Source organism: Barbus barbus (genome assembly GCF_936440315.1).
Source record: "Barbus barbus genome assembly, chromosome: 42".
Taxonomy (NCBI): domain Eukaryota; kingdom Metazoa; phylum Chordata; class Actinopteri; order Cypriniformes; family Cyprinidae; genus Barbus; species Barbus barbus.
Genome location: NC_136720.1, coordinates 605,021 through 621,042, shown reverse-complemented (window position 1 = coordinate 621,042; position 16,022 = coordinate 605,021). Strand labels below are relative to the sequence as shown.

At 39.2% G+C, this 16,022-nt stretch overlaps 1 protein-coding gene across 1 annotated transcript in view; it reads right to left on the bottom strand.

The window, feature by feature from the left end:
• Positions 1-2,728: 2,728 nt before the first annotated feature.
• The window catches only part of LOC306861601 (NACHT, LRR and PYD domains-containing protein 3-like), a 149,951-nt gene continuing 136,657 nt past the window's right edge, over positions 2,729-16,022 (bottom strand). The window contains exon 10 of the mRNA XM_079403973.1: positions 2,729-3,810. Coding sequence (XP_079260099.1) covers positions 3,296-3,810 — 515 coding nt within the window. The 3' untranslated portion in view covers positions 2,729-3,295. The remainder of the gene's footprint in view (positions 3,811-16,022) is intronic.

The window sequence follows — 16,022 nt, the reverse complement described above, 5'->3', positions numbered from 1 at the left end:
ACATAGATTTATTTATAACAACAAATAAATGTGTGATTTAAAAACATAACAATACTATGTATGATTCCATTAATATTCCATCAAATTAAAGTAAATTCAATTTTAATTTAAAAGGCCACTTTTTGATGAACAATGAAACGAAAAGCTTAAGACTTTTTGTGGTGTGCCATTCATCAGTGTCTTCACAAATGCACACAATCACTAAACTTATGGTGACAGACAGTGATTAACCTCATTCTTTTGTCCTTACAGAAACATTCATTTGCATATAAGGGTGAACACAATCGCCTGATTTTGTAAATGTGAATATTTTTTCATTAAACACCAAGTTTGCACTAAAAATGCTTACATTCACAAAATGAGCCTACAATTCAGAAATAATGAATAAAGTAATGGTCCGTGTTTAAAATAAACGTTAATTAAAAGAAAATGTGTAATAAATTTTAAAAGAAAGCACTGTTCAATTTAGCGCTATATTATTATTAGCGTTTTCATTCATATGTTTTGTTCTAATGTCACAAGTCATAATCTCAAGTTTACTGGGTTTTATGTGATTCTTTTGTGTGGGTTTAAGAAGTGGACTCTAACACCTTTTCACACGTGTCCTCAAAATTGACCCACAACCAGAGGTGGGTAGAGTATCCAAAATCTGTACTCAAGTAAAAGTACAAGTACTTATGGAAATATTTACTCAAGTAAGAGTAAAAGTAACTATCTTAATAGTTACTTGAGTAAGAGTAAAAAAGTATCCGATGAAAAACTACTCAAGTAGCTAGTTACTAGTTACTTCTGATCTGATTGATATGAAGCGAAAACCCTGAATTTCACACACCTCTCCTTGAAAGTGTCTTTGTTCTGCTTATATAAAACCAAGGTTGAAGTAAAGTAGCCTATCTTCAGTCCTGTGATCACTGATGGGCACATTAACAACACATAACCTGCCATTTGCAATAAAATCTCAAAGACACCCAGATGTTTTTCTAAGAGTTAATTCTGTCTTTATTGTCACAGTCACAACACAAACGTGTCAGCATCTGCATTTAAACAAGCTAACAGAGAACTAAAGAGTAGATGTGTGTGCAGAGTGTGTGTTTGTTATTATGTTTGAGTATATGAACTTATTTATGCGTGTTCGCGCTTCAACATTTAATTGGTCATGTTTTTTTTTCTTGAACAATCAGTTTTACAGAATTTTGCTGTTGAATTTCAGCAGTAATTGGCTCTCAAGATATTTACAATGCAGTCTCGATCTTTTAGCTGTGAGCAGGAGTCCAGCGTGACTAAAACGTCTCTCACAGGCTGCAGATGCTGGGATGGCTGTGTTTACTTTTAGAGACAACTTCTTGACTTTTGGAAAGGAGTGTAACAGATCCATACCTCCAGCTGATGAACATGAAAGGTAGCTCTCCAGCTCTCCTGTCTCGGAGTGGCCTGTTTTCATGGATGCGAAGAAGTCCTCTTCATCTGAAGGGCTGCTGACATTTTTGATGTCTGGGAAGTTGGTATTCCAGGCCACAGTCCTCATCTAAAATACCAAAAAGGTCTTGGTATTCCATCTCCGATTCACTTTCGTCAGATTCTTCCTCAAGTATGAAGTCTCCCTGCTCCTGTGCATCCTGAGCATCATCTGCTTTCTCCTCCCCATATATTCTAAAGGCCTTCAGAAAGTTTGAGCCACTATCTGTAGTCGTCCTTGTAATCTTTCCTCTGATTTTGTACTCTTCATGTATTTCCTCTTAAGCAGCAGCAATTACATCAAATGTGTGTGATCCTGTCATCCGTCTGCAAGCCAAGGCTGCTGAACATCTCTCTAAAGACGTACTGTCTATCCAGTGGCAGGTGACCCCCAAGTAACTGCACCGCCTGGCTGACCAGCAGTCTGCAGTTGTAGCAACGTACTCAGCATTGTTTAATTTTTGGATAAGTGCACTCTTCATATTGTCAAATGTATCCTGCACTTTGATACGCAGTGTTTTTCTTGTCAGGACTGTGCACTGAGGTTGCAAGGTTTCAATAATTTTCCTAAATGATGGTAATTCTACAATAGAAAATGGCTGGTTTCCTTCACAGACAAAATTGATCAGCAGCTTGTCAATCACTGCCTGTGTTACCTTCGTTGCAGGGCTGGAAAATTATTATTATTACTTAAAAAATTAATTGAAATGTTTAATTGATATAATTTAAAAGGGGTGTAACCCCGGCATCCTGGCCAAATTTCCCCATTGGCCTCTGACCATCATGGCCTCCTAATCATCCATTATTGCAATTATAAAAATTGTATGGCTGTTTAAAATAATCAAATAAAATTAATATTTTGGAAATATTATTAATAATTGTATTATTTTATTATTATTATTAATAAATACAAATTCTTTTTATTTTTACAGTGCAGAAGCATTATTGCAATTATAACATTTTTATGTATGTTTAATTGATTTAATAAAAAAAATAAAATCATATTCTGGAAATTATTATTATTATTATTATTAATAAATATTGACTATTTTTACAGTGCAGTTGCATTATTGCAATCATACAATTTTTATGGCTGTTTAAAATAATTAAATTTACATTTTGGAAATATAATAATTTTATTATTATTATTATTAAATACTGACTTTAATTTTTTATAGTGCAGAAGCATTATTACAATCATAAAATGTTATGGATGTTCAATTGATATAATTAAAAAATATATATATATATTTTGGAAATGGTTATTATTATTATAAATACTGACTTTATTTGTTACAGTGCAGAAGCATCATACAATCATATACACCAAGGACTCAGAACACAGCTGTAATGAGAAAAGACACAACAGGTGAAATGCAGGTCGATGTCAGTTAGGTTCGATCTGTTTGAACACATGATAGGCAGAATGCACAACACAACTTAACTTGAAAATAAAATGAAAAGCCTTGACTGAACACAGTTCATCAGAGTAGAGGTGAATCACGCTCGACTCCTCGAGACACTCCAGGGCTCTGGTTCTCCGTCTTTGACATTGTGTTTTATTACAAACAATGGAGAAAATCACATGAATGATAAGATATAAGCCTGATTTTGAAAATAATAATGGAAATGATTGAAGCGAGACTGATTTTAATCAGCCCAGAGTTTGAGAAAAGCACAAAATGTAAAAGCACAGAAACACAGATCTCACTGTCTAGATGAGGATTTCTGATTCATGTTCATATTAATGTGCTGAAGAAACTCTATAACATCTGTTACTGATTGATCCTGCAGCTCAAAGCATTATGGGTAGAATCTCTCATCAGTCTGTTCTGATTCATCAACACAGTTTCACTGATGATCCAGAACCAACTCTAAACCCAGGATAGAGGGTCTGAGTGAATGTGGTCTGGACTGTGTGGATGAGGCTCATTGTGTCAGAGACGCTGTAGAAGGACAGAGTTCCTGCTCTCTCATCCACATACACTCCTATTCTCCTGCTGATGGGCTCCACATGGAGAGCAGTCCATATGTTGTGTATGAATGAGTAAATGGAGGGAGAGCAGAACAAACTCCAGGACTGATCATTACATCCAAACACACACTCATCACCCCGTCCCTTCCTGCTGATGCTCTTATATGACACTGATATAAACACATAATCTCCACTCCACTCCAGCTCCCAGTAACAGCGTCCACACACACTCTCTCTACACAACACCTGAGCATAACCATCAAATCTGTCTGGATGATCTGGATACGGCTGTGTGTCAGTGTTAGTAATCACTCTGTTGTTCTCAGACAGATGGAGGCGTTTATTCACTGTGTTCAGATCCAGAGTGAGCTGATGGGAATCTGATGGAGATAAAACACATCAGAATCAGGAATTATGAATAAACACTCTCGCGGGGGGTTAAAGGTCATGTGTTTGTGTGTTTCTTTAAGGCAACCGTTATTTTATATAGTTTCTGTTTACTGCTGAGTGAGCCGCTGCTCTCGAGACGCTCTCGTGGTACTTTGATGCCACACGTGACAGTGACGTGGTGCCGGCCAAATCAATTCAAGTCGGACAAATTTTCTAACCGATATACACTGCTTCAAGTCAACCGCCGATCGGTCTGCGAAGTGCTGCATGAAGTCGAACACACCTTCCCAGATAGCAAGCACACTCGGGCCGATTCTGGCTGAAACGCCGACTCTACAAAACACTTCTGGCTGACAGACGGCTTTTTCTATCTGGGCCGATCTCTGCTGAAAGCTGTTGTTCGTGCTGCAGGTCCACACTCGGTGTAGTTGTGTGTCTCTATCTCTGGCCCAAGTTAGTTTAGTCTCTGGCGGGCCGCTGCTAGAATGAAGGATCTCCTCCGCCTGAGAGAAAGATCTGGCGGTTAATCCTGAGGAGATTTCGGCGGGTACAGTTCTCAAGAGGAACACTTCAGCTGCAAAAAGGTAAATTATTTAATTTATTTCATGTTCAATCTCGTGTTGTTTGATGTTTTAAATGCCACGAAGAGTATAGTTTTTAGTTAGTTTCTATTAGGAGGTTTGCGATAACATCAGAAAAACCATTTGGTCCCGTGTTGAGTGTTGATGAGTAACGTTAGGCCTAACTGCGCAGTCTTTAGAAAAACAAATGTGATTTTTTTTATATAAAAAAAATTTGCTGTATCCAGCAGTATCCAGTGCACGATAATGTTAGCTAATTAAATTTTAATGAGTTAAATTCTATTTTGTTTGCTAGAATGCATTCGATTCGTCGATTCGAGGCCTAATCTGTCTTCTGCACAAGAGCAGGCTCAGTTTTTAGAGTAAATGAAAACTTGTGAAGCGTATAATGCCATATGATGGGATTAAAATCATATTTATTTTACTGTGGTGGGGATTATTATGAGCAAACAAACTAATTTAAAAGTTTAATCTGAACACTTTATATATGTAATCTAACATTTGTTTTTTTTTTCAGAAATTCTGAGCTGCTGCATGAACTTATGCATGAACATTCATCAAACATATGAGGTGCGAATTCTGGGTCTGGTCCTAATGATTGTAAAAAACTGTAATGCTTAAGATTTATACCTTACAATATCAGAATCAGAAAGAGAATCAGAATCAGAAAGAGCTTTCTTGCCAAGAGTGTTTGCACACACAAGGAATTTGTCTTGGTGTTATGAGCTACCAGTACAGAAAGTACAAACATAGTGCAGACAACATATAATTAAGGTGATAAAGAACACTAATGAAGAGAATATACAATAATTAAGAATAACAATAGTAATAAAAATAAAAATATACAGAAAAGAGACATGACCATAGACAGAACTGTGAATGTGCATGTGTCCTATGTACAGATGAAGGTTTGATGAGTTATTTACAGATGTACAGTACCGGGGTGTGTTATGTGTTGTTCAGGTGGGATACGGCCTGGGGGAAAAACTGTTCTTGTGTCTGGCTGTTCTGGTGCTCAGTGATCTGTAGCGCCGGCCAGAGGGCAACAGTACAAAGAGAGAGTGTGCTGGGTGTGAGGGGTCCAGAGTGACTTTCTTAGCCTTTTTCCTCACTCTGGAGATATAAAGTTCTTGGAGGCTGGGCAGAGGGGCACCGATAATTCTCTCAGCAGTCCTAACTAACCTAAATATATATATTTATACATATATTTCAAGGCTGCAATTTGGAAAAACTTTCAAGCTAATGCTGCTGAAATGGAGGTCAAGGGGACTATGAAGAGGTGGCTCCAGCTGGCAGATCAGAAGGGTGGACTTCAGGAGACAGACACACTCTGTGAGTTTAAGAGTCCCATCTCTTTAACCTGCCATACACACGACACACTATCATTTCTATAATTAAGATCCCTGCCCAGACAGCAAGCAGTGCCTGCATGGATTTGACACGGGCCAGATGTGGGCTGGATCTGGGCCAAAACTATGTTGCTGTCTGTGTGGTAACACTTTATTGTGATAGTCCACTTTAGACATTCTACTAACAGTAAGTAACTTTGTAACTCCATGTCAACTAGCAGTCATTAGAGTATTAGATTAGTATGTTCTAACACTTTATTTTGATGGATCCACAACATGCAAAGTTTCTCATAGTCAGCATGTTGTAAGTATATGTCAACTTATTCTACCAACCCTAAACCTACAACAGTCTACTCTGAGAGTTAGTAGACATGTAGATACCAAGTCATTGGTGTTTGGTGATGAGTTTTTGGCTCAAGGTCTGCATATAAAGTCACACCAGAGGTGTTCAGCTGGGATCAGGACTTGGTTTTCTGCAGACCAGTCAAGTTCTTCCACACTGACTCAATCAATCATGTCTTTCTGAACCGTGTCTTATACACAGAGACACTGTCATGTTAGAATAGAAAAGGGTCCTGTCACAGAGATCTGTAGCGTCTGTCTGAGGGGAGAAGTGCAAACAGGTTGTGTCCGGGGTGAGAGGGGTCTGTGATCATGTTACCATTTCTTAATTTTCTTCTTTAATAAATGATGTCAATTTAATAAATGTACAATACAAATGTCAATGTACAAAAAAAAAGTATTCACAAACATTCAAATCAATGTTCAAAACATAAACATAGTGAAAAATGATGCAGCTGGCTTGACCGCAGTCTCTTCGCTGCTGTTTACAGTCAGAAAGCATCTAGCGTGTGATGCTAATGGTGCTATAGCGCACAGGTCCCCAACCACCGGGTCGCGACCCACTACCGGGCCATGGAAGAATTCCTACCGGGTCGCGAGAACGTTCTGGGGAAAATGTGTATAGATATGACGCTCTGTTATTTATTGTGCATAAATGATTGTTCTAATTATTCTGTATTTTTGTTGTATGTGATTGATATGGAGTAGCAATTTGATGATTTCATGTTAAATTAGTAAATAAAAGATTGCTCTGATCTGTCATATGGGCTATTAGGGGTTATGGGCTATACGGACCAGGTCCAGACCCCACCTTTCGGCGTGTGATTCACAGATTAATTTGGCAATTTACACGTTCAAGCTATTTAAAACCACAAGAAGAAGAAACGAAACACAACTGAATTCGTTTCTTGCGTGCTGTATTCGCACACACCCGAAGCGCACACAAGCATAGAGATGTGTTTCAGCAGCACGGCATACCGATTTGATTCCTCTTTCATGTATCCCTGCGTTTAAGATACATATGCATGGGGGTTTGCGGTTACGTCACAATACTGTAAATATTTCTGTTTTAAACCATGAAAGCGAGCCAATGAATATTACAAAAGCAACGTGCAAACTTTGCGCAATAGTTATGCCGGTGAACGTCTTAACTTCAGTCATACAGAAAGTGACAGTTTAAAAACTGACAGAGTTTTCTAACTCTGCATTAACAGCGCATATTCTCTCATAAACAACAAGAGACAAATCTACTTCAGCGTGCTGATAACAGTGTAAATGAATAGACCTGTTTTAAAGACCCCATCCACAACATGCACGTAAAAACACGTTGTCATGACTACAGTCTGTGACGGGGCGGGGCTTCCCTCAGTACAGTATCCTTCTACTGTTAAACATCACTACAGTTATCTAAAGAGATCAGATGTGCTTTTATTACTCCTGAATGAAATGAATCGATCTGTACCAATAGAACTGTCAGTATTAATTGTGTCAGCAGCTAACTGCCGAAGGCTTGGAATATAGCAACGCACGTTTTACGCACACATCCAATGCCCAGTCTTCCTGTAGATTTCAGTCTAAGACTACTTTATTGAACATAATATAAATACATACTTGCAATTATGAATGGTGGACACCTTAGCTTCCCAAAGTGTGGTAAAAACTGTATACGTTCCCTGCACCAAGCCTGCTCACTCTACGTGAATGAAACACCGACTTAAAAACCCTATGTGCACATACTGCCCCCAAGTGGTGACAGCCCAAAATACATCAACATTAACACATTGGCTCCTACACACCGGCCCCATAATTGTTGGTGTGCAACTACAATTATATCTTAAATTATCAAAGGAGCCAAAATGGGTGTATGTGAACTTCTTTGAAGATCAGTCCATTGTTTCTTCCAACAACAGGCAGATTTTGGAAACAGGTCTGTCCAGCAATCCTGTTTTTGTCTTCAGTTGTACAGAACGGACAAATCCCTTTTTGTCAGGATAAGTCTGAGTGATTTTGCCTAGTGACCAGGAACCACGTGGAGCAGTTGGATCCATGATGACAACTATATCACCAACAGTGAAGTTTCTACGTGGCTTCCTCCATTTTTGTCGTTCCTTAAGTAGTGGAAGATATTCCCTTATCCACCTTTTCCAAAACAGATCAGACAGATATTGGACTTGCCGCCATCTACGTCTGATATACAAATCACTTTTTTGGAAAAGTCCTAGCGGAAGAAATGGTTTTGATCTCAACTGCAAGATATGATTTGGCGTGAGAGCTTCCAAGTCATTTGGATCATCAGAAAGCTTTGTGATAGGACGGTCATTAAGAATAGCTTCAGCTTCACAAAGAATAGTATGAAAGCTCTCATCATCCAAGCATTGTTGTTGAAGTGTTGAGTACAACACTTTCTTTACAAGACGAATGAGCCTCTCCCACACGCCTCCGTGATGTGATCCTGCAGGGGTATTAAAGGTCCATTTTATTCCTTCTGATAGGAAAGTATGCTAAATTTTATCATGATCCAAACTCTTCAAAGCATTTCTAAGCTCTCTCTCTGCTCCAATAAAATTAGTGCCGTTATCAGATCTTAAATGCAGTACTTGGCCACGACGGCACATAAAACGACGAATACAATTTATGCAGGAATACTGCTGTGTACTGCTCGACTGGTCATGCAGGTAAACATAACTCCATATCTTTTGACAACACTGCGACCTCTCTTCACATCAATAGGTCCAAAGTAGTCCACACCAGTGTTGGAAAAAGGAGGCAAATCTGGCATGATCCTTTGGTAAGTCAGACATTCCATTAATAATCCAGTACCTCTTTCGTAAAGTTGACAACATGTGGTTTCTCCCCGCATGACCTAGTTGTCTATGAACATGCTGCATTATAAGTTTGGATACATTATGTTCTTTCGGCAGGATAACTGGTCTTTTTGTCTCCTCAGGCATTGATGCTCTACTAAGTCTTCCACCCACTCTAAGTAAACCATCCATCAATACTGGATCAAGCTTGTAGATATTACTACACCTTTTGACTCCAGATGTTCCACTTTGCAAGGAAAAAATTTCTTTTTTGAATGCATCATATTGAGAAAATCCAATAATTGCTGATTCTGCTTGAGAAAGATCATCTGGTGTGAGACTTTGACCATGGAATCCAGTTCGAAACCTTCTCATTTCCTCATTAACTCTGTCCTGCTCTACTATAGAATTGTTTGTTCTAGAAGTAAATGAGGACTGAATGTCTGTTCTGTATTGCTTGAGCTTCAAAACAACATCTTTGAACTTTAGAATCCATGCCACTGCAGTTTTCAGTTTTGTCCAATCAGAAAAATAGTTCAAGAGTTGATGAGTAGCAGTGTCAGAACAGTTTGAAATGGCAGCATTTACCACTGTATCCTTTTTTACCTCTGGATCATCTATCAGGGCTCGGTCAAAATAAAATTGTGGCCATTGCTCTGCAGCTTTCAACAGAAAATTTACTCGTAATCGTAATCGAAAGGTTGCGGGTTCGAGTCCCCGGCCGGCAGGAATTGTAGGTGGGAGTGAATGTACAGCGCTCTCTCCACCCTCAATACCACGACTGAGGTGCCCTTGAGCAAGGCACCGAACCCCCAATTGCTCCCCGGGCGCCGCAGCATGGCTGCCCACTGCTCCGGGTGTGTGTTCACGGTGTGTGTGTGTGTGTGTGCATTTGTTCACTACTCACTGCTGTGTGTGTGCACTTGGATGGGTTAAACGCAGAGCACCAATTTCGAGTATGGGTCACCATACTTGACAATACGTCACGACTTAATAGACATGCCTCTAGAGGCATCATCAGCAGGATTTAACTTTGTTCCAATATGTCTCCACTGTACAACATCTGTTGCCTCCCTGATGACCGACACTCTGTTTGCTACAAATGTATGAAATCTTTTAGCATCATTGGCAATGTACTTCAGTACAGTTTGGCTGTCTGTCCAAAAAACTGATTTATCTAGATCCAGCTGAAGTTCCTTCTTAAGCATCTTGTCAATTCTGACTGCCAAAACAGCAGCTGCAAGTTCAAGTCTTGGTATTGTTATTTGTTTCAAAGGAGCAACCCTAGATTTTCCAAGCATGAAGGAAAGTCTCACCCTTTTAACTTCATCTTCCAGACGCAAGTAAGAGACAGTTCCATAACCATATTGACTTGCATCTGAAAAGTGGTGCAATTGAGCCATCCTGATCGCTCCAAAATCCTTCGGCTTGATACATCTGTCAATTTTCACCATAGCTACTTTGTTGAGATCTTGCAGCCACTCAGACCACTGACGTGAAAGGGTATGTGGCATTTCATTATGCCATCCAATGTTTCTTTTGCACAATTCCTGTAACAGCAACTTAGAAGGAAGTATTAATGGTGAAAGAAATCCCAAGGGATCATAAATAGAACTGACAACTGACAAAACGCCTCGTCTTGTTGATGGTCTTTCATTTATAGCAATCTTGAACATAAACGCATCAGATTCCACACACCAGTACAATCCAAGCGCTCTTTCGACAGACAGGTTGTCTTTATCTAAGTTGAGATCTTTCGTCGATTATGATAGACGTTCTTCTGGAATACTTGCCAACACCTTACGGCTATTACTTATCCATTTGGATAACTGGAATCCTCCTTTGGAACAGACTGCAGTTAAGTCTTTAACCATCTGAAGTGCCTCCACTTCTGTGGGAACAGATATTAAACAGTCATCTACATAAAAGTTATGCAGTATAGAATTCAAGACTTTGTTTGGAAGCAATCCTTGTAATCTTCAGCAAGTTTTCTTAAAGCAAAATTGCTACAGGTTGGTGATGAAATGGCTCCAAACAGATGGACTTTCATTCTGTATTCTTTGAAGCTTTGCGTAGTATCACCAATGGGCCACCATAAAAAACGAAGAAAATCCACATTCTCCTGTGATACTTTTACTTGGTGGAACATGGCCTGAATATCTGCCATCAAAGTCACACGTTCTTGCCTAAACCTGGTCAAAACACCCAACAATGTGTTGGTGAGATTTGGCCCTTGCAGCAATTGTGAATTCAAGGACATTCCTTTGAAAACTGCACTGCAATCAAACACAACTCTAATGGTCTTCTTTTTAGGATGGTATACCCCATGATGTGGGATATACCACACCTTACCATCATCTCGAAGTAACTGATCTTGTGGTACTGCTTCAGCATACCCCTTGTTGAGAACATCAGTAAGAAAAGCGGTATACTCTTTTTGAAACTCCTGGTTCCTACTGAACTTCCTTTTCAAGCTCTTTAAACGTTGTTCTGCAAGGCATCTATTATTAGGCATGATTACATAATTCTTTCTGAGTAAAGACTTCTGGCAAATTCATAAATTTATCCTCAGATAATCCTGAGATCTCCAGTCCAGTGAGCACAGACGCGTTTACTACATTTTCATGCCCCATTGTTTGAAGCAATATACACTTCTTTGTCCCAGTCATCTTTAGCTTCCGCATAAGTCCTTCGGTACAAAAAGTGGCAGTGCTCCCTGGATCCAAGAAAGCATATGTTGTTACTGCAAAATCTCCAAGCTTAGATTTTACCTGCACTGGCACAATGGACAAAGAACAATCCTGTTCTCCGGCCCCAATATGAGCATAAGTCTGCAAAGTAACAAGAGCATTACTCACTTGTTTCTCCTCAATGGTTTTACCCTTAGCTGAGATATGCAGTATAGTAGGATGCTTCTGACTACACACACCACAGATTTGACGATTCATACAGTCTTTGCTAAGGTGTCCAAATTTCAAACAAGCAAAGCAAATTCCACGATTCTTCAAGAATTCAATCCTTTGTCTGTGAGTCATTTTATGAATCTCAGGGCACTTTTCCAAAACATGATTTTCTTTGCATGCATAGCAACAAGATGAAAAACTGTGCTGTGATGGGTGGACTTTAGACTGAAAATCTTCAACAGTGTTGACTACTGCCACTGTAGCTGAATTTCGCCCTCTACCACTGTAAGGCACAGATTTGACTTTGGCTTTGTGGGATATAGGTTCTTGTCTATCTTTAATATCTCCAAAGAGAGGATCAGTGAGAATCTTAACCTGATGTTCAATGAAGTCCACCATATCTGTAAACGTAAGCCTACAACCATTTAGTTCTTGTAATTCACAAGCTGTGGTTCTCCATTTCTCCCTGAGTCGGTAAGGCAATTTCATCATGATATTCTTAAGGTTCGATGAAACATTAATCTCATCCATATACTGCAAATTTATCATCACATTGCAGTACCCTCTCAGAAACAAAGCATATGCTTGCAAACCACTGATGTCATCAGGTTTTATTGCAGGCCAGTTCAAAGCCTTTTCCATGTAGGCTGCAGTGATTTTCAACTCGTGACCAAAGTGTTCCTTCAACAAATTCTTGGCTTTACGGAATCCTTGTTCTGCTGGCATATGATGACAACTTCTGACCAACTCTCTCGGCTGTCCTCTAGTGTACTGTTCTAAATAATACAAGCAGTCCTGTGCATTTGTGGTCTTTCTTTCAATTCCATGCTCAAAAGCTTGAATGAAGGCAGCAAACTGCAAGGGATCTCCATCAAAGATTGGAATTACTCGAGGAGGTAATGAAGCCACGTCCCCCCTATGCCCAAGTTGAGCTGTTATATTTGCCTGTTGCTGCATGATATTATACAAAATACCTTGTCCTACATCAGTTTGCGGATGAACATGAGATTGCAAAGAATGAATTTGTAATTGAGAATGAGAGACTGGATTATTTTGAACAACAGCTGTGCCATCCTGTATGCCTGCAGCTTGTTGTGTAGTTGTACAGTGCATTGCTACTTGAGTAGGATTACAAGGAAGATGTACTTGTGAATCAGGATTCAATGAGTGTGATTTTTTACGCTTTAAATCATCAGATAATGCCTTTTTACTGCTTCCAACATCACTGGTTTTTAAAACTGACAACCTTGCATCGTTGGCTGCTATTTTTGCATTCATCATGAGTTGTTCCTTTTGTCTTTTGAGTCTTTCACTTTGAATGTGGAGTCTCTCCTCTTCCTCCTCCAAAGTATGTCTCTTCTCCATAGCAGCAGCATGTTGTAATAATGCAGCCCTTTCTGCCATCGCTTTAATCCGTGCAGAAGAAGTTGAACTTGAAGTACTTGCTGATCCTTTTGACACTTTGCTGCATTGGGATTGTTTTGTAGACACGTTTGAAATAATGTCATCAGGTCCTATTTCACTGTTTACTGCAAATGAAGCATCACAGGTTGTACCCACACTCAATGTTTTTCCAGCATCAGACAACCATTCTGTGATTCCTTTTTGAAAACACTGATTTTCAACCATTTTAGCATTGAACCATTTGGTTTGCTTATCAAACTCATCCTGGGGTATTGGCATTTCCACAATCGAATTATGCAAATATTCAGCTTCTTCACAATATTTGACAAACCTCTTCATTTGCTTTTCCACTTTTGGTACAGTTTCACTTGTGATTTTAAGAGAAATTATATCATTCACCTTTTGTTTGATATTGTTTACTTGATTCAACTTCTGTTTTCTAGACCTCTGCAAATTTTCAAAGAGCAAGGCAACCCCCTTTGCAGTCATTTTTCTCTCTCTTTTTAGCGACACATTTTCATCAACAGCACCATCATCATTTGCAACCTTTTCAGTAACAACCTTTCTACCATCATCATCAGTAACCATTTCACAACCTGAATTTTTCTTTCCATCCATGAACAACAACACAGCCAGCACAAACTATCAGCACAGCATGTCTCCGTTTGATCCAAAACTTCACATTCCATTACATGAAGCCTTTAAACAACATAAACAGCACCGACCGGGCTACCTTGTTGTCCGCTCTGTGTCTGCATTGCAAACTCAATCAAAGCAAGCAAGTTCCTATAATCCTCGTTCACTTTCCTTGTTTGGTGTTTATACGGAAATCCACTCCAATAGCGCTTCACGTATAATCCATTCAACGCCGCTGAGCAATCCAATGGGAACTAAGTTTTTACTATTTGTGTCAGCAGCTAACTGCCGAAGGCTTGGAATATAGCAACACACGTTTTACGCACACATCCAATGTCCAGTCTTCCTGTAGATTTCAGTCTAAGACTACTTTATTGAACATAATATAAATACATACTTGCAATGATGAATGGTGGACACCTTAGCTTCCCAAAGTGTGGTAAAAACTGTATACGTTCCCTGCACCAAGCCTGCTCACTCTACGTGAATGAAACACCGACTTAAAAACCCTATGTGCACATACTGCCCCCAAGTGGTGACAGCCCAAAATACATCAACATTAACATATTGGCTCCTACATTAATGTTTACATTGAAAACAAACATTCTGAATGATGTAATATTCAATGCGATGGGCCGGATTATTGAGGGTCTTTTTTCTATGACTGCAAACACATCAAATAATAGATGAATGAGAAAGCCCAACACTTATCACTTCAGTAGACAGATGCATCAATGATTATAAAGCTGAGTTAAATTGTTTGATAAAGCCAAGTTTAAGTGAAATGAGTTTGTTTAATAAAGCTGTCTCAGGTCGATTGTGTTATATACAGTGATGATTGTTCTTCTCTGTTGTTGTGTAGGGAGAGCTGTGTTCAGTTGTACTGAGTTTGAGAAGAGAGATTTGAATATGGAGAAGAGTTGAAGAATATATCATCATGATGCCCTCATGTAGTCATGTTTGAGTTTGATTACTATGGAAAACTCCTCTGGTATGTACAAGAGTTTGACGTGTGATTATGGCCCTGTTTACACGTGATGTGTTTTGATGGATCAGATCACAAGTAGACGAGGGAGACACATTGTCGTTTACATCTGGTGTTTTAATCCATCTCCACTTTCATCCACATCTGTTCTGATTTTGTCGAGGGAAGGGTCTATGGGTGGGTAAATGTATGGGCCTTTTCAGGTCTTTCGATCTAATTGATCAAATAAACTAGGGGTGACCCTGAATAGTCGAAGATTCGATGCTTCGATAGGAGGAGCCTGATTCGATACAATCTCACAGTCGAATATTCTCTATATATAGGTGTTATGATCATGCCATTTTAGCTATATGAGGTTGTTCAAATGTCTGATTTCACACAGAACTACCGGTTTTCTCCCAATAAGTTAATATGCAGCCTATTAAGATAATGCTGTAAATACCAATCTGAAATGAAAGAAGTTTTAAGTTTCACTTTCCATAATGCGTGACCAACAGAGGAGCGGCAGGGATTTAAATCTTTAACTAGGCTCAAATTGACACAGAGTGAAAGACTGGATTTTTCGATCAGGAAGGGTACAAGTGATCTCAAAACATTTCAGATGGTTCTAATTTAATTTGTTGCATACTGTGAACATCAGCGCTCGGAATGGCTGAGCACCCACAGAAAAACTAGAGATATTATCTATTCACTATCATATTGACGAAACAGATCTTCAAACTACCCAATGCATAACTGTGTTTGTGCTCTGGAGAGTTAATTTTGGAGTCAGTGCAAGCTCGCGAAAGTTGGATATGGTGTATATCTGGGATAAAAATACAAACGCGGATGCTATAGTCATATCTGAATATTGGCTTAATAAATATATCTCAGACAAAGACATTAGTATTACTGGTTATAAGGTTTCTAGAGCACATAAATCTAGAGCACATAAAAAATGACAAAATGGCGCCGCTGATGGCAGCTATTGTGCGTTGCAGTTTTCGTATTGTTTTTGTTTGTTTTTCCTGTTTTTTGTTTTTCAAATAAGATCAGTTTTACCAGGGATGATCTGCTGAACATTCGGCAGAACACACCATTTTTGTTTTTTCGGACGTTTTGCTGGACATTATAGTTGGTGGAGCCGTAGCTCTGGTCAAACGCTACAGGAGGAGGCACAGACGGGGAAAGAGAGCCGGCGCGCTCGTGAAACTTCGTC